The sequence below is a fragment of the Pleurodeles waltl genome, chromosome 7, assembly GCF_031143425.1.
Source record: "Pleurodeles waltl isolate 20211129_DDA chromosome 7, aPleWal1.hap1.20221129, whole genome shotgun sequence".
NCBI lineage: Eukaryota > Metazoa > Chordata > Amphibia > Caudata > Salamandridae > Pleurodeles > Pleurodeles waltl.
Window position 1 is genome coordinate 805150216 of NC_090446.1, and position 26221 is coordinate 805176436.

Here is a 26221-nt window from a genome sequence, read left to right on the forward strand (position 1 = left end):
TCTATAACCACCCAACCCCACACTGCCTTCGACCATGCATGGTGGGGGTTTGGCTGCAGTGCCTGCAGCCAACTCCCATAACCATTCAACCTTCCACCACACACAGCTGAAGGGAGTTGGCTGTGGGGTCTCTCTTTCTGAATGTGAGAATAGGTGTGAGATGGTGTCTCTGGGTGTGAGAGTGTCTGTTGGAGTGTTAAAGCGGGAGCATGATGGTCTGAGTGGGTCTGTGATTGGATTTGTGACATTCTCAGTGGGTCTGTGAGTGGGTGTATCAGTGTCTGAGTGGGTCTGTGAGTGGGTGTGTGGGGGTCCGAGTAGGTCTGTGAGTAGGTGCATGAGTGTCTGAGTGGGTGATCCATCAAGTGGAGGGGGCAGAGAAAAACAGGGGGTCAAAAAAGTGAGTTTCGCAATGTTATATCCCACCTGCGCCTCATCCCTGGTGTCTAGTGGTTGCTGTAAGTATTGTGTGTGTGTGTCCTGTTATTTGTCCTTGTGTTATTCGTGCCACTTTGTCACATTCTGTGCCTTGTTCTGTGCCTTGTTCTGTTTTTCTGACTATGCTTACTGCCTTTCTGACTCTGCTCACTGCCTTTTTGTTTTCCGTCCGTCTTTGCTGTTTTTTTCCTCTTCCCATTCCCCCGGCTGTGTCCCCTGTGGCCCCGCCCCCTCATGTTCCCATTTGCCACCGATCCCCGCCTCCCAGCTGCTCCTCCCTCCCACCTTCCCTTCTTAATGGCGGCCGCTGTGCTGCCATGCCGCTGGCACATCAGAGGCAAGCCCGTCTGTGCCTGTCCTTGCCTGGACCGTGCCTAGCGCCAGTCCCCCTGGCCCAGGCACCCCCCACGCCACCAGACGCGGCTACACTGCAGAAGAACTCCTCGCGCTCAACCCTGCCCACCCCACCGCATGCGTCCAGACCTCCCCTAGGCACACCCATGGACCCTTCTCGTGCCGAACCTGCAACTCCACCTGCACTCAACTCACCAAGCACTGCAAGCACTGCAACAACACCACCCACAACAACCACCTCAGCTGCATCCTCCTCAACACCCGCTCCGTCCACAAGCACACCGTCGAACTATGGGACTTGCTCACATCTACTTCCCCAGACATCACCTTCCTCACAGAAACCTGGATGAACTCCTCCTAAGAATCAGACATTGCCATAGCCATCCCTGAGGGCTACAAAATCACCGAGAGAGACCGCACCAACAAACCAGGAGGAGGATTGGCCATGGTCCACTGGAGCTCCATCAGGAACTCAACCGACACCCGCGATGCCCTAGATGCCGCTGAACATCTGCACTTCAAGATCTATGTCAACGCCAACACCACCATGAGAGGAACCATTGTCTACAGACCCCTGGGTCCCTGCCCACAATTTTGCGATGCAATCGCCGACACAATCAGCACCCACGCCCTCATCTCCACGGACTACATGCTCCTCAGCGACCTGAATTTCCACTTGGAGAACACCGACGACAGCAACATCTCAGCCCTACTGGACAACCTCACCAGCCTCGGCCTCAAGCATTTCGTTACTACGCCCACCCATTCAGCAGGCCACACACTCGATGCCATCTTCTCCAACAGCAGCCACATCACTTTCACCCGCACCACCGAACTCCACTGAACCGACCACCGCTGTGTCCATTTCTCCTTCCAGAAACCCACCATCTACCACCAACAGCATCAGACCCGTCACTGCAAGTGGAACAAGATCTCCAAGGACCAACTGATCTCCACCCTCGCCCACGCCCCTCTACCCCACACCAGCGACCCCAACACCGCCACCCTCAACCTCAAGCAGTGGCTTGACGACTGCATCAGCACCCTCGCTCCACTCAGAAAAACTGCCAACACCCGCACCAGCAAGAAAGCTCCCTAGTTTACCAGAGACCTGCAAACCTCCAAGAGGGAATGCCAGAAAGCCGGGAAGATCTGGCACCAAGAGCAAACAGAAAGCAACCACGCCGCCCTCAAATCAGCCATTCGCAAACATCACCAGCTCATCCGGACCACCAAAAGAGCTTTCTAGAAAGAACAGATTGACAACAATGCACACAACAGCAAGTAGCTCTTCAATGTCATCAAGGAACTCACCAACCCCAAATCCTGCTCTGCCGATCCCCCTCACTTGCAAGACCTCTGCGACTCCCTTGACACCTTTTCCACTGCAAGATCGTAGACATCCATTGAAAGCTTCACAATGCTGCCTCCCACCACCACCACGGCCAACGCCGACCACAATGCACCCATCTGCTCCATTACCCTGAATGCCTGGACCCACAATAAAGATGAGGAAAGCACCAAGACAATGAGCACCATCCACTCCGGATCACCTGCCGACCCCTGCCCTCACCACGTCTTCAATAAAGCCAGCCAAATCATCGCCCTCCAGCTTCGGACCATCATCAACAGCTCCTTCGAAACCGCCATTTTCCCGGAGAGCTGGAAACACGCCAAATTCAACGCCCTGCTAAAAAAGCCCAAAGCCGACCCTGAAGACCTCAAGAACTACCGGCCCATCTCCCTGCTCCCCTTCCCTCCAAAGGTCATCGAGAAGATAGTTAACAGCCAGCTATCTCGCTTCCTGGTGGACAACAACCTACTCGACAGTTCCCAGTCTGGCTTCCGCAAGAACTATAGCACCAAGAACGCCCTTATTGCTGCCACTGACAACATCAGAAGCAGGCTCGACAAAGATGAAACCATTGCCCTCATCCTCCTTGACCTCTCCCCAGCCTTCGACACCATCTGTCACCACACACTTCGCAGACGCCTCCACGACGCTGGAGTCCGTCACAAAGCCCTGGACTGGCTCACATCCTTCCTCTCTGGCAGAACCCAAAGAGTCCGCCTCCCACCATTCCTGTCAGAAGCCACCAAGACCATCTGCATAGTTCCCCAGGGATCCTGACTCAGCCCTACGCTCTTCAATGTCTACATGGCTCCGCTCACCAACATCATCCAATCCCACGGCCTTCACATCGTCTCCTACATGGACGACACTCAGCTGATCCTCTCTCTCACGAAGGACCCCGCAACCACCAGGACCAATCTCCACACAGGTCTCCACGCCATTGCCAACTGGATGGAGGCAAGCCGCCTCAAACTAAACTTGGAGAAGACCGAGATCATTATCTTCGGCTCCAACAAAGCAGCATGGGACGACTCCTGGTGGCCTGCCACGTTGGGAACTGCCCCAACGCCCACCAACCACACATGCAACCTCAACTTCATACTCGACTCATCGCTCACTGTGTCCCAGCAAGTCAACGCCATCTCATCCTCATGCTTTAACACCCTTTGCATGCTTTGCAAGACCTTCAGATGGATTCCCATCGAAACCAGAAGAACGTTTACCCACGCCCTCGTCAGCAGCAGAGTGGACTACAGTACCGCACTCTACACAGGAACAACTACCGAGCTCCAGAGAAAACTCCAGCATATCCAGAACGCCTCAGCATGACTCATCCTCAACCTCCCTCTCCACAAACACATCTCAGCCCATCTCAGAGACCTCCACTGGCTCCCCGTCAACAAAAGGATCACCTTCAAACTCCTGATCCACGCCCACAAGGCTCTACACGACGCCGGACCACCTACCTCAACGAGCCTACCTCAACGAGCGCCTCAACTTCCACACTCTGACACGCCAGCTCCGCTCTGCCAACCTCACCCTCATCACCATCCCCCGTGCCCACCGTACCACAGCCGGGGGCAAATCCTTCTCCTACCTTGCTGCAAAGACCTGGAACTCCCTCTCCGTCAACCTACATCTGACCCAGGACATCCTGACCTTCAGGAAGCACCTCAAGACCTGGCTCTTCGAGCAGTAGCTCCCCCCCGCCCAGCACCTTGACACCCAACCGGGTGAGTAGCCCGCTTAACAAAATACTGATTGATTGACTGATAAGGATTTTGAACAGGACTATAGCCCGAACCGCTAGACTGCTGTACACCAAATTTGGCAGGAAGGTAGCGCTTCATCCAGAAGGTACACTTTTTGTTGTTTGGTGTAAATCCATTCAGTAGTTTTTGAGATATTAAAGTAAATCCAAATGTGTATATCTGCGGGGAGTCCAATCACAGATCGATCGCATGGTGTGATCTGATTGGCTGTCAGCACTTCAACCAGAAAGTTATGGCAGCCATCTTGGGACCAATATAGATGATAGCACCTCACTGAAATGCATTGAAGGGAATGGCAAGCTTTGAGGGTCACAAAATGGGGAACGTATAAAGGGTGATAACAGATTTTAGTTACAATATAAATCATTTGTAGGTAAGGCAATTTTAACCTGTGAAAAAGCTTTCTGCTAGGATCTCATGAATCATGCTTGAGAGAAAACTGTTTTCTCATGATTTGCTCTTTGAGGTTACAGAAGGTGCTTCTTACACTATTGTTCTCAGCTATATAAGAATGAAATCTGAAATTCTCTTTAAAATATGTTCTTCCTCCAGGAGCAGCCTCTTGATTCCTTTGTGTTCTACTGCAGCCTCCCAGAGTGTGCTAAAGAACAACTAGCTAACAGTCTTACTTATGACAAACGTGTGGCACACCGAAGCCACGTTGACTGAATCAAAATGGCAAAACGTAAAACATTTAATTTAGAGAGGAACAAAATCAGGGGGTTCATATTGTCACAGAAATTATGGTTGGTGCTGTAGAAAGAAAAATTAGGACACGTTTTAAGTGATTTCTCAAATGTCTTCCTCTTTTATTTCATAAAGCAATTCTGACATGTAGACTGAAACATCCACTTTCAACACCAGCAGCAGACTGCCAATTAACTCCCTGGTGATCAGCAGTTTACTACAATGTTATAATAAGCAACTAGAGTGCTAACATTCTGAATTCATGCCAAAAGTGTGGCACATCTTGGTGGAATCGAAGTGGAAAACCAAAAGAATTTTCTACTGAGGATACTGCAGTAAATGAAGAGATTAGGGAACTTTATAACAAATAAGTCCCCCATGATGGCCACCAGAGAAAATGAGCCCAAATGTAGCATACATATCACCCAAATGTAGCCCAAGTATGGCCCAAGTATAGCCCAATGACAGGAGTGGGTGCCAGACACTTTTGCTTTTTTGCAGTTTTATATAGTGCAGACTTGAACTGAAGGTACTGTAGTGCTTTACATGAGCACCAGGTACATTACACAAAGACACATTCCTTTTGGGCTTTAGGCATGGGAAGATTAAGGCCCTCCTTACAACATCGGCGGTAAAAGCCGCTTACCGCCGTGCAGAAGACCGCCAATACACCGCCGTGGCCGCGGTAGACCGCCACAGCTATTATGACATACATCACGGAATCTGCCGAAATTCAGACACCCACACAAGTCCGCCACACCAAAGGTCAGCGATAAACATGCGGAAACAAACCCTCCACCTCCACGCCAACAGAAACATGCCCATGCTATTACGACCCACGAATCCAAGCGGCGGTCTTTCAAATGCGGTATTCCATTGGCGGTACACACCGCTGCGCTCAAAATACACACACAGCTCCAAAACACCGCTACATTGGACAATTACAAATACACACACCTGATACTCATACACACACCACTCCCACACACCCCACACAATATAAAACACACACCCACATCACCCACAAACCCCTACGACCAGAAATTAGAGACGAAGGCCAGAGAGAGACAGCACAGAATACATAACACCATCACACAGAGGCACACTACACCATCACCCACACAACATCCACGCACAAAACACCACATACCACTACACTCACCACACTCATCAACACATACACCACCCCACACATCACACACAACACCCCATGTCACGCCAAAGACACCCCCGCTTCTCCGAGGAGGAGCTCAGGGTCATGGTCGAGGAAATCATCAGGGTAGAGCCACAGCTATTTGGCTCACAGGTACAGTACACATCCATAGCCAGGAAGATGGAGCTATGGCAAAGAATAGTCGACAGGGTCAACGCTGTGGGACAGCACCCAAGAAATAGGGAGGACATCAGGAAGAGGTGGAACGACCTACAGGGGAAGGTGCGTTCCACGGTATCCAGGCACCACATCGCGGTACAGCGGACTGGCGGCGGACCGCCACCTCCTCCCCCACAACTAACAACATGGGAGGAGCAAGTCTTGACCATCATGCATCCTGAGGGCCTCGCAGGAGTCGTTGGAGGAACTGACACTGGTAAGTCAAATCTTCACTATCATATCCCCCACCCTACCTGCATGCTATCACACACCCCTACCCTCACACCCTCCCCTATCACCCTAACTCCTCACTAACCTACCCATAACACCAACCACCTATCCCAACCCCAAAACCTGCATGACACAACTCAGCATGGACACCCATCACTAAAGCATGCCCACTGCACAGACCCACAACACCCCCCAAACATCACCACACAAGCCCCCACACAGGAATGCCTGCACTGGGGTTCATGCACACCCAACCATTGCACACCATGAAACACACACATGCAATAATCATGTACTTATACCCCCGCAGGAACCCGAAGGACCGTCACCACACCAGAGGGTCCAGCCAACACCACTCCACCCCCAGAAGAGGCCCACAGTGACGACAGCAGCTCTGCCCTACTGGATCTTGATGACCAGCCCGGACCATCGTGGGCCTCAGGACAGTCGGTTCCCCTTGCCCAGCCACAGCCCAACACCGAACTGCCACCCTCTGGTAACACCAGCACAGCACCCACCCAGCGGGCCCAAACCTCCCTACCCAGGACAGGTCAATCAGCGGTGTGTCCACCACTACAGGGCACCCAGGCTATCCCAACACCCCAACAACAACAGGGACCTGGGGGCAGTGGTAGTGGGCACACGGTCCAGGGGACGGAGGCACAGGAACACCGGGGAACTGGGAGGGCTGCTGTGCGACAGGGGGCGGACAGGCCAAGGGAACTTACTCTCAACGAGGCCCTCTCCTCCATCATGGGAGCATACCACCACTCCCAGGAGACGATGGCAATGGTACTGGCCAAGTTGCAGGAGACCCTGCGTCTGCAGGAGGAACAGTATTTGGGGTTCAGGGAGGAGCTGAGGACCATCGGCTCCGCCCTGGGCACCATCGTAGGGGTGCTGACGGACATTCAAAAGACCTTGAGGGACACCCAAGGGGCCCCTGACACTAGCCAGGATGATGAAATGCCCACCACCTCCGCCGGCGCTAGTGGACAGGAGGCACCGCCACAGGACCAACACACCAGCACCCCACCCCCTGCAGACGGACAACCACCACGAAAGCGGGCCCTGAGATCCAGGAACAGGACAGAGCAAGATGGCAAGACCGCCGCCAGGAAATAAGACCACCCTGATTGTCCCCCCACTGTCCCACTTTGTTACCCTGTCCAGATTGGAACTGCCCCAACTCCACTTCCAATGGCCAGATGTGCAATGTACCTGTGAGACTAATAGACTGGACTCTGCCATGGACATTCTTCCACCATGACCTCTCCCCATTTCACAAACCCCCTACATTTTTATGCACTTCAATAAACACCCTTGAAACCTCAATAATATTGGAGTCAGTCAATGATTGTGAACTTTGTATTGTCAATTACAGTGTTAAAAAAGGTTACCCATTGGAAGGTCAACATACCAATGTCACACATCACAAGCCTTTCAAGGGTGCAAGCTGTTGACACGTAGGTTACCACATTACTGAAACTGAAATGGAAGGGGACAACTCAGTTACCAAATAGGGAGTGAAATGTAGGTACAGGATAGAGGTAGACGTGTGAAATGTAATATAATGTGAAACATGAAATTGTACTCACCTGTGTCTCATTGAAAATATTGCTGTATGACTGACTCCCTGTTGTCATTCTCATCTTCATCAGCTTCATCCTCATCACTGTCCACAGGCTCCACAGGCTCAACCGCTGCAACAACACCGTCATCTGGATCATCCTCCTGCAGAAAATGCACCTGGCGTCGCAATGCCAAGTTATGGAGCATGGAGCAGGCGATGATGATGTCGCACACCTTCTTTGGTGAGTAGTATAGGGACCCACCTGTCATATGGAGGCACCTGAACCTGGCCTTCAGGAGGCCGAAGGTCCGCTCGATCACCCTCCTAGTCCGCCCATGGGCCTCACTGTACCGTTCCTCTGCCATGGTCCTGTGATTCCTCACTGGGGTCAGTAGCCAGGACAGGTTGGGGTAACCAGAGTCCCCCAATAGCCATACACGGTGCCTCTGGAGTTGACCCATCATATCAGGGATGCTGCTGTTCCGCAGGATGTAGACGTCATGCACAGAGCCAGGGAACATTGAATTTACCTGCGAGATGTACTGGTCTGCCAAACAGACCATCTGGACATTTATTGAATGATAACTCTTCCTGTTCATGTACACCTGTTCATTCCTGCGGGGGGACCAGAGCTACATGGGTCCCATCAATGGCACCTATGACGTTGGGGATATATCCAAGGGCATAGAAGTCACCTTTCACTGTAGGCAAATCCTCCACCTCAGGGAAAATGATGTATCTCCTTACGTGTTTCAGCAGGGCAGACAACACTCAGGACAACACATTGGAAAACATAGGCTGGGACATCCCTGATGCCATGGCCACTGTTGTCTGAAAAGACCCACTTGCAAGGAAATGGAGCACTGACAGCACCTGCACGTCAGGGGGGATTCCAGTCGGATGGCGGATTGGTGACATCAGGTCTGGCTCCAACTGGGTACATAGTTCCTGGATTGTGGCACTGACAAACCGGTAGGTCACGATGACATCTTGCACTTCCATTGTCAACAGGTCCACCAGCGGTCGGTACACCGGCAGATTCCGCCATCTTTCAATATGTCCCAACTGACGGTGCCTAAGAAGGACAACAGCGAAGAAACTGTCAGCATTCCTCCAGGTACGTACCCACAGTCACACACAAGACTACAACAGACAATTAACCCATCCGGGAAAGGTATTGAGTGTAGGCCTCGGTATGTGTGACGCAGTAGTAAATGAAGCCATGTGGGCCCCTGAAATGGCGGCTGCCTGACCTCTAAACTGGGACATTGGAATTGTGGGGTAACTGCGTTGGCGTTGGACCCCGTCGCGGTAGGCGGTCGTAGAGCGCGGCGCAATGCTGCATTGGTTAACAGTGGACCCGATGGGTCCCAGGAGCCAATGAACAGGTGCGCTGACGGTTATGATGCGCACCGCCGCGGACGTCACCGCCGCGGACGTCACCACCATTTTCTATCTCTTCAATCACTAGATACCTGACCTTCGACAGGAGAGGACCTACACTGCTAGTGCTGCTGTGACCTCGGTCTGGAAGCGACGATGGCTGCTGCGTCTGGGGAAAGGGCCCCTGCCTTCACTGCACAGGAGTTGGAGAAACTTGTGGATGGGGTCCTCCCCCCGTATACGCTACTCTACGGTCCTCCAGACCAACAGGTTAGTACACAGGGAGCACGTCGAATGGGCTAGGCCTGGGTGGAGAGGCTGGGTGGATGAGAGAAGGGGGCAGAGTACATAGAACAGTCATGCATGGGGATGAATGGGCCACAGGGATAGAGTTGGGAGGGGGCCAATTACAACAACGGTGCTGTATGTAATGACTGTTCCTCTTTCCTTGTGCATGTCATGTAGGTCAGCACCTACCAGAAGAGGGACATTTGGCGTGCCATCGCCAAGGAAGTCCGGACCCTGGGGACCCACCCGAGACGGGGCACCCACTGCCGGAAGAGATGGGAGGACATTCGCCGCTGCAGCAAGAAGATGGCGGAGGCTCATCTGGGGATGGCCTCCCAACGTGGGAGGGGTGCCCGTCGCACCATGACCCCCCTGATGTTCCGGATCCTGGCGGTGGCCTGGGCGCTTAAGGACATCACAGCAGACACAAGGGGGTGAGTACAACCTCATCCTATGGAATTTGCGTGCAGTGGAGGTGTCTGGGTGGGGGTTGTGGGTTGTGGGTGTCCCTAGGGCAGGGCGAGTTAGGTAGGCAAGGCCCCTCCGTTATGTAGGGCGATGTGGCACTCCACCACAGCTCCAAAAAAAAAGCAAATTGATGTATAGTTGCCCCTTTGCCATCAATGTGGGCTGATTTATACCATTGCCATGTAGGCCATATCCCAGATATAGCATGTGCAGATGTCAGGAGCACGGCGTAATGCATGGGGTTGCTGCGTTTGTCTTGTCCGCCAACGGTAGCGGTATGCCATGCACTAAAACTCTCTTTCTTCTGTCTCACCCCTTTTCCTGCTCTTCCTGTCCTTCTGTACATCAGCATCAACAGGCGGAGGTACAGTGGCACCGGAGCACGAGGGAGCTGCATCCCACATGGCCATGGAGGGCCACACCACAGACTCTGAATTCACCACTGGGACGGAGGGCGAGGGGAGCTTCACGTCGGCCACGGGATCACCAAACAGCGACACGGACTCGTCCGCCGATGGGAGCTCCCCTGTGATGGTGGCACCATCTTTGCGTCCCACTTCTACAGGTACAGCCGCCACCTCCCCTACCAGCACCGCCCTCCCAGCAGCCCCTCAGCGTTCGCCCTGTGCCCACTCACCCATGAGGGTGGGCATCACCTTCGCCCCAGGCACCTCAGGCCCTGCCCCAGTCACCCCTGCTGCCCTCAGTGAGGAGGCCATTGACCTCCTCAGGTCACTCACTGTTGGGAAGTCTACCATTGTGAATGCCATCCAGGGTGTAGAACGAGAGTTGAAACACGGTAATGCATTCCTGGAAGGCATTCATTCTGGTCAGGCTGTCCTTCAGCGAACCCTGCAGTCTCTGGCCTCAGCACTGATGGCAGCTATATTCCCCGTGTCCAGCCTCCCCCCTCCAACTTGCTCCACCCAGACCCAATCACCTGTACCCCAGCCCATCCCAAGCACACCTACAGACCAGCATGCCCACAAGTCAACACACACAAGTAGCTCAAGCAAACATAGGCACCACACACACCACAGGCCCTCACACAAGCATCAGACCCATACAGACACAGCAACATCCACTGTCTCCACTGTGTCCCCCTCCTCCTCTTCTCCATCCTCCCTCCCAGTCTTGTCTACACACACACCTGCATGCACCACATCTACAGGCACTAGGACTCGCACCAGGACACCCAGCACCCCAAGCCGCTCACCTGCACTCACCACCTCCACTGTCATTTACACGTCCCCTGTGTCCTCTCCCAGTGTGTCTGTGATGCCCCCTCCCAAAGTACCCAAACGCCGGCAATCACTCACCCAACATCCATCCCCCTCACGAAAGCCTCCAGTACCTGCACCTGCACCCAAAACAGCTAAAGTGACACCTCCTACAACCACCTCCTCTTCCTCCACTCCCAGACCCCCTCCAGCTACCCATCCCAGTGTACGTCAGAAACTGTCCCTCTGTCAAATTTACCTTTTTGCCCCCACCCCCCCTCCAATTCATCAGTCCCATCGTAGCGCCTCAGCCAAAAAGCCTCCAGTACCAGTGGTGCGTGTACCAGGTTTTTGGAGTGCCCCGTCCACCAGGGCAGGCAGTAGGACCCGTAAAGGCTCCGAAATTGGAGAGTGGACGACGGGACCGTGTCAAGACTCCTGGTGGGACAAACAGTGACATGGGACATGGGATCCAAGGGATCCAAGGCGATTGGTGAGTCATCTGTAACTCAAAAGAAGGTGGGGAAGGTCCTGAGGAAGTCACCCCAAACTGTTGTGAGTGTCACGGCGGAGAAGTGCGCCATCATTTCCGGCAGTCCAGAACCAACCACCAGCACCGTCGTTACTGGTCAGGAGACCACCGCCAGAGTCATAGCCCAGGAGGGCTCAAGTATCGTTACTGGTCAGGAGATCACTGCCAGAGTCATAGCCAAGGAGGGCTCAAGTATGATTACTGGTCAGGAGACTACCGCCAGAGTCATAGCCCAGGAGGGCTCAAGTATCGTAACTGGTCCGGAGACCACCGCCAGAGTCATAGCCCAGGAGGGCTCAAGTATCGTAACTGGTCAGGAGACCACCGCCAGAATCATAGCCCAGGAGGGCTCAAGTATCGTTGCTGGTCCGGAGACCAGCGCCAGAGTCATAGCCCAGGAGGGCTCAAGTATCGTAACTGGTCAGGAGACCACCGCCAGAGTCATAGCCCAGGAGGGCTCAAGTATCGTAACTGGTCCGGAGACCACCGCCAGAGTCATAGCCCAGTAGGGCTCAAGTATCGTAACTGGTCCGGAGACCACCGCCAGAGTCATAGCCCAGGAGGGCTCAAGTATCGTAACTGGTCAGGAGACCACCGCCAGAGTCATAGCCCAGGAGGGCTCAAGTATCGTAACTGGTCCAGAGACCACCGCCAGAGTCATAGCCCAGGAGGGCTCAAGTATCGTCACTGGTCAGGAGACCACCACCAGAGTCATAGCCCAGGAGGGCTCAAGTATCGTAACTGGTCAGGAGACCACCGCCAGAGTCATAGCCCAGGAGGGCTCAAGTATCGTAACTGGTCCAGAGACCACCGCCGGAGTCACAGCCCAGGAGGGTCCAGAATCCCACAGCCCCGCTGGGCAATGATGGAACATCAAGCCACACCCCAATGTCCAGTGTGGAGTTCGTCATGCCACACCCCAATGTCCAGTGTGGAGTTTGTCATGCCACACACCAATATCAGTACCACAACCGCCATGGCAAAGCACCGCTGAACAGGGCCAAGACTGCCATGGCTAAGCACCGCTGAACAGGGCCAAGACTGCCATGGAGAAGACCGCTGAACATGGCAAAGACCGCCATGGTGAAGACCGCTGAACAGGGCCAAGACTGCCATGGTGAAGACCGCTGAACAGGGCAAAGACCGCCATGGTGAAGACCACTGAACAGGGAAAAGACCGCCATGGTGAAGACCGCTGAACAAGGCCAAGACTGCCATGGCAAAGCACCGCTGAACAAGGCCAAGACTGCCATGGCAAAGCACCGCTGAACAGGGCCAAGACTGCCATGGTGAAGACCGCTGAACAGGGCAAAGACCGCCATGGTGAAGACCGCTGAACAGGGCAAAGACTGCCATGGTGAAGACCGCTGAACAGGGCAAAGACCGCCATGGTGAAGACCGCTGAACAGGGCAAAGACCGCCATTGTGAAGACCGCTGAACAGGGCCAAGATGCCATGGTGAAGACCGCTGAACAGGGCCAAGACTGCCATGGTGAAGACCGCTAAACAGGGCAAAGACCGCCATGGTGAAGACAGCTAAACAGGGTAAAGACCGCCATGGCAAAGCACCGCTGAAAAAGGCCAAGACTGCCATGGCAAAGCACCGCTGAGAGACTGTGGCTTTGCACTCCCCAGGATGTAACAGTGGGCAAGCCAGCCACTGTATAGACTTGAGAGACTGTGGCTTTGCACTCCCCAGGATGTAACAGTGGGCAAGCCAGCCACTGTATAGACTTGAGAGACTGTGGCTTTGCACTCCCCAGGATGTAACAGTGGGCAAGCCAGCCACTGTATAGACTTGAGAGACTGTGGCTTTGCACTCCCCAGGATACATCAATGGGCAAGTAGCCCCGTCGTGAATCTGGCTTCGCATTCATCTGGCTGAGGTGCCCTCCCTTCCCTTCCCCCTGAGGTGCCTGTAGGGTTTCTATCTGATGCACCGGCAGTGTTCTCTCGAATTTTGGTCAGGTATTTATTGTGGGCGTCGCCCATGCATTTTTGGACTGTTGGTGCACAGACATTGTTGTGTACATCTCTGCACTACTTCTTGTATTGTACATTTATTTTTGACAGATTTCGCGATATATATATCCGTATATTTTTAAATGAGTAGTATATTGGCACAATACAAAGTTTGACCGCTATTCGCTTTGTCTTTGCATTCTTCCGGGGGGATTGTGGGTTGTTACTGTGATTTTTGTGAATGCATTGGTGTGTATGTTGTAATATGCGAGGGTGGGGGTGTTTGGTGGGTGTCCCCGTAACTTTTGCCTCCCCCGTGTCGTAGGTGCTGTACTCACCGGTATGTTCTGCGCCGATGTCGCTGTTGCTCGTAGATGAGCAGGAATGCAAGGGCTGGGAGTATTTGTAGTTCCGGCTCCATGGTGTCCTCGTTCCTCGTGGGATGTGTTGAGGTGAGCGTTTTCCCATAGCAAAAGCTGTTTCCGCCGTGTTTTTATCCACGGTGAATCCGTCCCGGAAAAGGTGGCGGATTGGTGTGTTGTGATAGTGTGGGCGGTACATTGTCTCCCACCTGTCTGTTGGTGGTGACCACCGCGCTGTTTGTCTGTACCGCTGTGGCGGGCAATGTGTTAAAGTGGCTGTCTTAGTTGGCGGTTTCCGCCAGGGTCGTAATTCCCTTTCTTTGTCCACTGGCCTGTTTGCGGTATTACCCCACCTTTTACACCGTCCGCCAGGGTTGTAATGACCCCCTAAGTGATTTGCCCAGAATCACAGAATGTCAAGCTGAACCGAAACTCGTGCCCTAAGATAGCTATAACTCGGATCCTTGCCATGCACTGCCCCAGACATCGCATCACTCATGACAGAAAACTGTGTATGGTGATAGCACGAGCTATAGTTACTTGAAATACCTATCACAACTGAATTTCTATGGTTTTGTTCCTTTTAAAATCTGAACCTAACTATAACGTCCCTGTGCCCTTTTGTTTTTTTAGTGAATATATATATATATATATATATATATATATATATATATATATATAGCACCTAAAATATTGCTACCACGAAGAACATATTGCTAAGAAATTTTACAGTTAACATTAAAATGGTTTAAATATGAAGCTCCTTTTCAGTGTGCATGTATAGAGCACACAGTCAAATATATAAAACCATCAGCAGTTAAATGTAACAAACCATAATGAACTGACACTCAAGCCCACATAGCAAAGCTATGAATGAATTAAGAAGATGTTTACCTGCCACTCCAAAAGGTCTCCGCAACCCCTGTGTGCATTTTTTTAAATTGCTTTCCTTCAGGTCCATTCTCCCATACCGAACAATTTGGCAAACCAAGTACGTTTTATCTCGATTAAGGTCTTTGTTTCCAAGGTCCTAGTTTATACAGAGATAAGTACCGTTTTAGATGTTACACATAATTGTGGCTGTTTTATAAACAATTGCATATTATATTAGTTTTGTTTTGTCGAAGGCTACACGCAGAAATTTATATATTGCATTATGCATGCAGGGGTACATATTGCATTGTGCACAGTGTCTGGTCGAATGTCAGACCATGGACTCAATACCTTCTCTTCATGGCCCTCAGTTGTGCTCAGTCTGTGTTTTCTTTCCATGACACATTGATGTGGTGAAAATTACATAATTTTTCATATTTGTTTCAGAATTAATTATGAACATTTATTTATTTGATTCAAGTTGGAAGTAGTCACTTCAGGCAGCTAATGCCCATTTACTCTATGAGATTATCTGTGTGGATTTCAGGGTGAAGGTGTTTTTTTCATAGGTCTATGAAACACTTCAATCATTCAAAAATGATGTATAAACTTGCTATTTGTTAGTCATTTGCTTGCAAATTTGTTAGCAATTTGCTGTCGTGCACCCCCTCTAAGAAGCACATTCATGGTCCAGCTTTTACCACAAGGTACAGTAAAAACGACGAACAAAATGTAAATTACACACAGTACATGTGATAAATATGTTTACTTACAGTAAATACAACTTTTAAATTGTTCAGCATATCTATCTCCTTTGGAACACCCTTACTTCCCCATCTCACCAAGTAATTTTCACTGTTGAAAATAGGAAATAAAGAAACAACGTAAATTTGGTATAAACTCTAATGGGTTTACCAAATAAAGATGGAATATGCTTTCATAGCTGTATTTTGAGTAAAAGTGACGTCACACACAATTATGAGAAAATTATATAATCAGCCTGCATTAAACTTCGTTGCAAAAAAGACAAATACAATACCGTATACATAAAATAAATACCCAATGGTCATAAATCACTGGGTCAAATTTCTTGACACTTGACATACCTAAATATTATTTATGTGTCCTATAATTATGCAGGGATTCGTTGTGTACATTGAAAGTTTTACTTAGCACAATAATGCAAGATTAATAGAAATAAACATTGTAACAGTTCTGAAGCAGTATATATGATAGGTGTCTAAGGGCCAGATGTAGGTAGCCTTTTGCACGTCGCAAACTGCGAAAAATGCAGTTTGTGACGTGCAAAAGGCCAAATGCGATGCACAACCGCAAACTGCGAATCGGTACCGACTCGCAATTTGAGGCTGCGACTCGCAAATAGGAAGGGGTGTTCCCTTTCTATTTGCGACCGCATCGCCATGCTGAGTTGCTTTGCGGTCGCAAACCAACTCGCAGTTACCATCCACTTAAAGTGGATGGTAACTCATTTGCAAAAGGGGAGGGGTCCCCATGGGACCCCGTCCCCTTTGTGAATGCCCCCCCCAAAAAATGTTCAGAGCAGGCAGTGGTCCTGGGGACCACTGCCTACTCTGAAAAAAACGAAACCAAATGGTTTCGGAAGTTTTTCTTTTTGCAGCTCATTTTCCTTTAAGGAAAACGGGCTGCAAAACGAAAAAAAAAAATGCTTTATTAAAAAAGCAGTCACAGACATGGTGGTCTGCTGTCTCCTGCAGGCCACCATCCCTGTGAGTGCATGGACTCACTATGGGGTCGCAAACTGCGACCCACCTCATTAATATTCATGAGGTGGGTCTTTGCGACCCCATAGCGAGTCGCAGAAGGTGTCTGCACCTTTCTGCATTTCGTTTTGCAAGTTGCAATTTGTGAGTCGCTATGACTCGCAAATTGCAAGTCGCAATTTTCTACCTACCTACATCTGGCCCTAAGACACTGCAAAGCTTCAGGTTCAGGTTTATGAATGCACCAAGGAGGCACATCAACCATTGCTCCCATGAGAGCCATTGTGTGTTCTCACTTGAGACCCATCACAAGTGCTTCGCTATTGCACATCACTTTGTGGTTTTATGTTGTATAAAACCTCGTGCCCCCCAGATGCACATAAATGTGTTACCCATGGTGCAAATCATCCTATATTCTGCTGTTACACATTGTTTCTCCTGCTTTATTTTATAGCGAATGGTCTTTGTGCATTAACGGCTGCATGTTTGTTGTTCTATCTGTGTATGTATGTCTGTTGGGCTTTGCGAACGTCATAGGCTATTGGTGTGATGAATTAATATCCTAACAGCCCTTAAAGCCCATAATACACTCACATCTGGATGGCGGTAATGGGTTGCTCCAGACGCTACACTGGCCATCCGATTACGCTACAATGCATTCTGTATGCTGCAGAAAATATCATAAATGGCTTGATAAAATGTTCGGGTTGCGCAGGTACATGTGAGCTCACCGGTGTTAGCGCATCTCACCTTATTTGGTTATTTGTCATTACTTTATAAGGGGACGCGTTAGAGGTTCGATGGACCTTTCGACTGCGCTTAGAGTAGTTCCATAAACTCAAATCAATAACACCATCAATCAATAACATCAGTAATCTTAGTAGTCAGTAATTTCCATGCACCATGACCCCTTGATCATGATTAACCACACCTTTATGTAAAAGTTAGAATGTTAATTTCCATATTTGAACAATGCTAATATCACGAAATTTAGTCTCAAAATCAAATGATAAGCATACAGAAAAAATATTGGTTGACCTAATCTTCTAAAGAATTTTAACTTAATCAAAGTTTGGATCACTGTACATTCTCTGGTTACAGTACGAATTATTAGCAAGATTAACTGTGCAAAAGAAATGGCATACATTGAGATTCAGCAAAGAAAAGACATCAACTGTTGTTAATATTTAGCAGGCATCAATCAGTGAGTGTCCTAACTAACCTTCAGATTAGAATGGCATGTTTGGGTTTCTTGCAAAACAATTTAGTCAACACAAATTTGGAAAAACATCTAACTATGGCTCTATCAAATTTAGCGGTTGGTACCTAAGGACAAAAGCAAATAGACATAACAATCGGTAACATCGTCTTATACCTTGCCTCAGATTGGTTCAGCAAGCTGCAACCGTCTTCGTCAACTGGACATCTGTTCGGTCAGCAAAGCATTGGAATTCAGCAATAAAGTTCAAGATAGGAAATGTCTCTTCATGTAGTTCAGAATGAATAATATCTATCCTCTCAGAATGGTTAGGAAAGTACGGGGAGAATGGCTTAATGCCTTCTCTCCTCTCTGTACAGTCTGGCTAAGTTAGATTCCCTAAAACGACTTCCCATGTTGCTATTGGTCAAAGAATCGTACGTTTATGTTTAGTCCAATGAAAGTAGAACCTCAAATCTAAAAATTTACTAAACCATTGTTCACATGTCGATGATTGGCTCATCTTCTCCTGTTCCCGTCTTTGGGCTCGTCAGGTTACAGATTTGAATCAGCTTATGCTCCAGTCAGTGCATCCATTGTCTGCTCCTGGGATTGTTGCCTTTACACACACTAAATTATACAAAGTATCCTTAGCTAGTACAATATATTCTAGCAAGCAATTCTCATGGGAAAGGATTCTAGCTACTAATATTCGGTCAATGCAATGGAAAATCACAATTTAACTCTCTAAGAAGCCATTTTATAATTCGTCTATGCAATGCAACTTGACATGAGGCCCTGCAACTAGGCCCAAGTCCTCGCTAATTTAAGGCCTATGATTAATGAAGCAAATACATAACCATGAATATGACATACTACTACAATAACCCAAATATAAGCTTGACATTTTCATTAATAAGCTGTTAATAAGTACACTTTGTGATTATTGATGGTCACTCAAGTAGGCACATTTTTAAACGTGCATTATTTTTCTACATTGTCATTTTCTACTCAAACTTAGCACTCAGAATACATGAATGTTCATTAGTAAAATTTCAGCATTAACACTGGTTAGCTGCTGGCTTGTGTTGTTAACAATAGTCCAGTTCAAGGACAGTCCATAGACTCATGGTGTGACCCCATGCTGCCTGTTACATCAGTATAATCAATACAACTGAAGGACGGAGAACAGATTAACATAAAATACAATTTTTGTGCATAGGGCAGATTTGGAGTTTCTTTTCACTACAATCAGATAAGATAGCCTGATGTTATATGCACAAATATATGTATGAGGGTAATTAAATCAATTTAGGCTGCCAAGAAAAAATAGAAGAAAAATGTCAACATTTACAGAAGTAAAAACATGATAAATGTCTGCCAAATTGCACGCTGATTTGCAAGATGAACACTTTTCTCAACCTCCATTTTAACTGTGGTCCCTCTTGATGAATCAGCACACTTTTTCAAATACCAAAGTAAGCTAAACAACTCCCAAATTCCATGTAAATTCATCAAACAACTCTAAAGTTATAGGCAAGTCAAAGATACACATTTCCAACTGTTGAGATAGCTATGTTTTTGTAAGGATGTTATACCCTTCGAAAAGCTGCTTTAAACGTTAATTTTTCAAACGCTATTGAATGAGTTTGGTCCAAACTAACCACAGGCACTTCTCAGAGTAAAATTGTATTTTCATGCTAAGAAATCTGTTTAACCGTTTTTCTGTATCAGAGGGCAAAGAGTAGTATTGGAAATGTAACCTTCCTTTTTTGGCCCTTTGTTGATGGGTGTGCAGGAAATCTACCACGATGAACCCAGATTAGATGAACCTTTGTACTGGAAAGTTTTGACCCGATTTGCTAAACAGCGTCAAAGTTGTTAAGAAATCAGAAATTGTTCACTCCGACATAGGTACAGAGAGGCTATCGCCAGTGTGTACTATACATAAAAAATGATTTGTAATTAATATGCAGATGTGCAGAGTGCAATGTACTTGTCACTATCTCTGTTAAGTGCAAGGAATCGAGAACACACACATATATAACATTATGTACATATATACATACGTACAAATACATTTGAACTTTGCACTGCAGTAGGAAACGGCTCAACCTATATTCATTACTATACTTGCTCCACATAAATGTTTTATTGGGCCACATTTATTTACAATACCATGATTTCTATATACTGAGTGTAATATACTACTGTGGAGGTGATGTGCTGGGAAGGAAAATAAGAAAGATGAAGCCTGAAGAGTGGCACTACATTGTGTAATGGCCAGAAAGAGTGTCTTACATGCCATAGGCTAATACAAGGAAACTCTGAAGTGGAGCATACAATTCACGAAGATTCTCTAAATATGAAGAATTTGGTCCATCTAAATAGAAGTTTAAAATCATGCCAAAGAAATGAGTATGACATCTGTAAGACTAATTTATCTTGGAAAGACGTGGAAAGAGGGCTATGAAAGGTAAAAATTAAAGGCAAAATGGAGGTATATAGCATAAAATGTAATGTAAAAGAACACATCAGGTTAGAATATAGTGCTAATATAAGAATAATAATGACTCTCAGAAGGGCAGAACATGAGATACCTAGAATAATCCAAACACTTTGGAATATGATCGAAAATGACTCAGATAATGGGATGAAGAGGGAAGCAACGTCCTACACCTAGGAAATGTAAATCACTCAAGGATGTTCTCTCAAAAAATTAAAATAAGGTCAAGCTCGTCTTAATCCAGAAAGAAATCTTTTAGAACATGCAACACAAGGAAGGCATGTAAAAATTGCAAAAATATGAAATGATTCCTGGAGAGAAATGGAAGAAAAACAGACGATAAATCAACTGATAAAATTACAAAGGTAAATGTGTGCAATATGATCTCAATAGCCCATGCACAGTAACACATGTAGGACGTGCTACATGGAATATAAAGTATCACATGTTCGAGCACACAAAAGCAACAAAAAAAAAACGCTACAGTAACGCTATGGCAAGGCACTGTGATAGTATACAGGGTAGCAGTTTGGAACATTTGCGCTGAAGTAAAAAAAAAAAAAAAAAGGGTCATTTCGTAGCTTCTGTTTCAAAATGCTGGCCTCTTTTTCTATATTGCAGATATTGGCAAGCAACATTGATAATAAGAGGTACCAACCGAATAACATCCCACACCCTTCATATCAATTGCCCTTCACTGTGCTAGGGTGATACACATGATGATAAATAAAGCCCGCTTCCAGAAGTGCAGGTCTATTATTCTAAGCCAATGGCAACATTACATATCTGGACGACCTAATCATTACCAACGGTTGTTGGGGCATTAACGAAAAAGTGGTAGATTTAAATCATGTACACTTACCAAGAAGATTCGGGTTGACTGTAATAATATTTCTGGTGCACCCTCCCTTCCTCCTTTTCAGTTACCATTTTCTAAACTGTCCCTTAAAAGACAGTTAAAGAGCTCACTGTGGCTCCTCACACATGGTAACTAACGACCTACTTCAAGTAAAATATTAGTGACCTGCTGCCGAAAATATATAACATTCTTCATTTACACTTTGAAATATAAGGACTCCCTCCCTTACTTGATCTGTTCAATCTGATATTTTCAGGGTTAATAAGGATAGGCAATGAGTTTTAGGCCAGAAAATAGACGAATTTTGAAAAATTGGGAGAAAATGTACAAATGATTTTTCTTTTGCAGTCAGGAATTATGCTTATTATAAAAAATGCACAACCTCAGATTAGTGGAAGAGGAAAATGAATTCCTTTTTGTCTGATATCTCTTAGCCGAACTAGAATCTAACACATGTAACTAAAGACATAAATCTTTTAATAGGCCTCCCATTCATTGGCCCACATACGCAGATCATACATTATTTTTGTTTGGCTTTTTATTATTTGTGTTTAATTGTGGGAAAGGAGCATTTCAAAGCACAAAGTATTATCGGATGCTGAGGAATGGGAAGGGATCTATGTGCCACTGTGCAAGCATTTGAGTTGTCATTTGAGTGGAGTGGAAACCCCTCTCAGGCAGCAATCACAATTCATGTCCGAGTGAGCCACGAAAGTCACTAAGTTAACATGCACTTAACCCTCTTGTAGCTTGGCACACAGCAGTCAAGCTTTATAAAAACACAACACAAAAGAAATGGAAAACAATTTAGAATACTAGGGTACATTGTAATAAATAAAATGATACCAGCATGAGATAGAACTAAGCAGCAGAACCTGATATATTAATTTTAAAAATGTTTACTGAAAATTGCACCAAGAAGCACACAGCTCCACTTGCCGTCATCTGGTAATGCTAGATTGAGGGAACGTTAAGAGTTCAGGTCAACTGCGATGGAGCCAGGGTCAGATATAGGGAACAAGTTAGTCCTGCTGAAAAACTACTTTCCGATGTGGAAGAGACCACATGGAGCAGATAGAGATTTGTGGATGGTCATTGCCGTAGCAAGAAGAGCAGGCTGGGCATCATGGGCTGTCATCACTGTTGCTCAAATAACTGGTCAGGTATCATGGACAGTGATTGCTGTATCTTCATGTTTGTAGGCACAGCAGATTGCCATTGCTGTAGCGCAAAATGCGACTCTTGCATTGCTAGTCGTCGCTGGCAGTTGCTGTAGAGCAAAAGGCAGGTCTCACCAGAGCTTCTCTTTGACAGTCATCACTGGAGTCTTGGTGTGAGTGGGCTCATTCACGGTAAAGAGGAGCTCAAACTTCTCCTTTTCTTGGAGAGGAGTACACACAGATGCCAGCCAATGGACCATGACTTGGGGAGGCACCTTTTAGGGGTCAGGGACTGACTCCAACAGAGGCCAGCAGGGCTCAAGCAAGTCCTGTTGCAGCTGATCAAACTGGGCAGTTGCAGAGATGCCTCTGGAGCTGGTGTTTGTTGTGTCCCTGTAACTCGCAAAGGAGGTCAGCCAACTGACAATTGGGGTCACTCAGGTTAATCGGGGATTAAGGTAAGAAGGTCCAGTCTTCTTTCTCAGACAGCATGGCAGCACTCAAGCAGTAGGGCAATCCATCTTCCGCAATGTTCACAGGTCCAAGAGTGTTAGGGGCCCAGTATGTTTACCTGGTGCCAATCTTTCTGTGGGGTGGGACTACTTGTCTCATCCCCACATGTAGTACTGGAAGATTCCTCCCTTCCCGTTTTGAGGCTTCAAATTTTCTGGGGTGACAAAAGACAGGGCAGGCCTGGCGTGAGATTTATTTTTTGTGTGTAGCTGGTAAGCCCCTTTGAAGAGTAAGTGGTGCTGGGTACAGCTCCACCCCTGTCCATGCTGTCCACACCCAACCACCCTTTGTGCCACTGTCTAGGAGGAATCCACAAAACGCAAAAGCAGGGCTGTTCAGATTCATGAGACCCAGGACATTGGCACAAGGCACAAATATTTGAGACAACTTTGTAGAAGTGGCATTTTCAGATTTTTGATTCAAAATCTCACTTTGCTATTAAACTGGATTTTAAATTACAATTCATTTGAGTTTAAGCACCATGTCTCTATCTGCTCCCAGTCTAAAGTTATCACTTATTATGTGTAACAAGGTAACCCAGTGTTAGACAATGGGAGAGATAGGCTTGCAACAGTGACAAACAACTCTGAGAGTTGTTTTTACTGCCAGAATATGCAAAACATAAACACACATTTTTTTAATACAAAGCACCCTGCCTTATGAGCCTTTAGGGCCTATCCTATGGGTGACTTATAAGTATTAAAAAGGAAGGTTTAGGCCTAGCAAAATCTTTATTTTGCCAGGTTGAAAACACAGTTTTAAAAATGCACTACAGGCTGCTGTGGCAGGCCTGAGACATACTTTACAAGGCTACTTTAGTGGGTGGCATATTGAGTGCTACTGCCCATTAGTAGCATTTGATTTACAGGTCCTGGTCACATGTAGTACCATACACTAGGGACATACATGTAAATTAAATAACCCAAACAGGAATATGCCAATTATACCATCTTTTAGGGAGAGAGAGCAAGCACTTTACCACCCATTACCTGGGAAAACTTGACCAGATTCCTAGTGCCAACATAAACAGGTTCATCAACAGAAGACAAAATTCTCGGGGAGACCCTTCAAAAAGGGCGAGGTCCAACAACCTGAATCTGGCTGACTCCAATGAAAAAGGGGGAAGGTACAAGAAGGAGCGCGTATTTATGAATATAGGTATGTGATTTTTTTTATAGTGTGAATCTAGCTAAAAAAGCAGTGCACTTATGTGGGGACCTGGAGGATCAGGGGAACAAAATAAAACAAAAAAAATGAAATAAAAAAGACTAGTGTTCTGGAGGATCAGTTCCACTATCCCGGTTATGGTAGATTTTAAAGATAGGTGTTTCGTCTTCTCAAGAATGAATCTGACTGCATGCACGGCTCCTCCATAAGGGTGGAGGCGAGTCATCCCCCACCAGAAGCAGCTGCTGCAAATTCCTTTCACAAGGAAGGGTTAACTGTTTATTATCCATTCTTTGTGAAAGGGACGGGGCATTGGCAGTGACGAACAGAGGGGAGTGCACTGTGCACTGCCCTCAGAGCACGTGTGTTTGGCTGGCCGTCTTGGGCTGGCCAAACACACATGCGCACAGGGCTACAGGTTCCCAGTCTGCCTGGGAGCACCCTGACTGAGCGCTCCCAGCCAATCCTGAGGCTGCTCTGAGCTGGGAGCCTATGCCTGCATACAGCGACAGAGGAGAGGTAAGTTTTTTTTGTTAAATGTTAATTATTACCCCCACCTCTCCCCCCATGTGTGGCAGCCCACCCCCAGGAATCTCTGTGAGCCATGACTGTCTGACTGGAGTCAGAACTGTCCTTTGTCTCTGACAAACTTCGGTCTCTTTCTGAATCCTATAAGTGCATATTCATGATACAAATTAGGGCAGGTGTTCTAGAAAACGGGCTACCTCTCAATCTCTATTTAAAAAAATGATAAGATAATCATGGCAGGCAAATTTGTGTACTGTATTGGTTGGTAGAAGCTAGTATTGGGACTCTGAAAAAAAGGTTATTCTTACTGCCTTCACTAAAGTAACAGCAATATCTAAATGATGATGTCTCACAACTTATTGCATTTATTTTTAGCCACTGAACGTATGTTGTTGATGTTTGTGGAAATCTAAAAAACATGTACAATGGAATACACAGGTTTAAAATAGCAGAATATTTTGAACTCACGCTAGTTAGAATATTTTAATTCACGCAATGTGGTTTGATCTGTAGTGTGTGGTGCAGGGGACACATATGGCAAAGGTAGAGTGTGTGTGTGTAGCTGACCTCTATTCCAGAGCCACTGCCGTTGTCTGCTGTCCATTGGTCCTGCAATGTTCTCCCTCTGTCAGCCAACTGCTGCAAGTCCTCCACTTGCAGAGCTGTAACATTTAAGTACGGCGGGAAGAACACGTCGACTTGACAGTCTTTTTGGGTCTGATGTGGCATGGCAGTGCGACCCTCAAGGTTTAAACTAGGCCCTTAGTCCACATCAGTTTGAAACAATAACCTTGGTCGGACACTGCTGCAAATTCCTCTTCAATCCACACTCAAACCTTTCGGCACATAATTAGATTTGAATCTGAAGCAATAGCTATCATGATTTTGTTCCAGACTTTGCCATTTTCTAACACTACAGCATGGTCCTTGACCTCTGTGGCATTAACAGGTGCAGAACATTTTTCCACATCATCCATCTGCACAGGGAGTGACATCACTGGTTTCTTGCCAAAACTCTCTTTTAAAGAAGAAGCCAAGTAAGAGGACTTAATATTCCGTCATCCATCCGCACACACAGTGACATCACTGGACATGCCATCAGACACCTACACAGGAAGTGACATAGCTGATTTCCTGCCAAAACTTTCTTTAAAAGAAGGCCAATCCAGAAGACTTCATTTCCCGTCATTATCTGATTTCCAGTGCAAAGCTCTCTTTAAAAGAAGGAGCCAAGCAAGAGAACTTTATTTCCCATCATCAATTTGCACAGGTAGTGACATCACTGGATTTACTACCATCCATCTGCACAGGAAGTGACATCACTCCTTCCCACCCAATGAACCCTGTGCTCCTCTCACTCCTTTGACTTATTCAATGGCAGCTGCATGGCAGACATGTGCAGCAGGCACACCGAAGGCAAGCCCGTCTGCACATGTCTATGCTTGGACTTTGCCCAAAACCAAAAACCCTGGTTCTCCCCCTACCCACCAATACCCTGCTGTGCTCCACAATGCTCCTAACCCTGGCAGACGCTCACTGCACTGCTGCCATACCACACCACAGAAAACAAAAGAAGCCTCCACTTGTGCCTGCTGCAAGCTCATGCACTCACCACCGGCTACACCCACCACTCATGCATTATCTGCACCCAGAACCTAACTCGCTCACACAGACCAAAC

At 47.5% G+C, this 26221-nt stretch overlaps 1 protein-coding gene across 1 annotated transcript in view; it reads right to left on the bottom strand.

Annotated features, from left to right (window-relative positions):
- The window catches only part of DOCK2 (dedicator of cytokinesis 2), a 2133690-nt gene that overhangs the window by 1796314 nt on the left and 311155 nt on the right, over positions 1-26221 (bottom strand). Inside the window, exons 9-10 of the mRNA XM_069199340.1 lie at positions 15643-15724; positions 14891-15026 (exon numbers count right to left, since the gene is read on the bottom strand). Of these exons, the coding sequence (XP_069055441.1) occupies positions 14891-15026; positions 15643-15724 (218 nt within the window). The remainder of the gene's footprint in view (positions 1-14890; positions 15027-15642; positions 15725-26221) is intronic.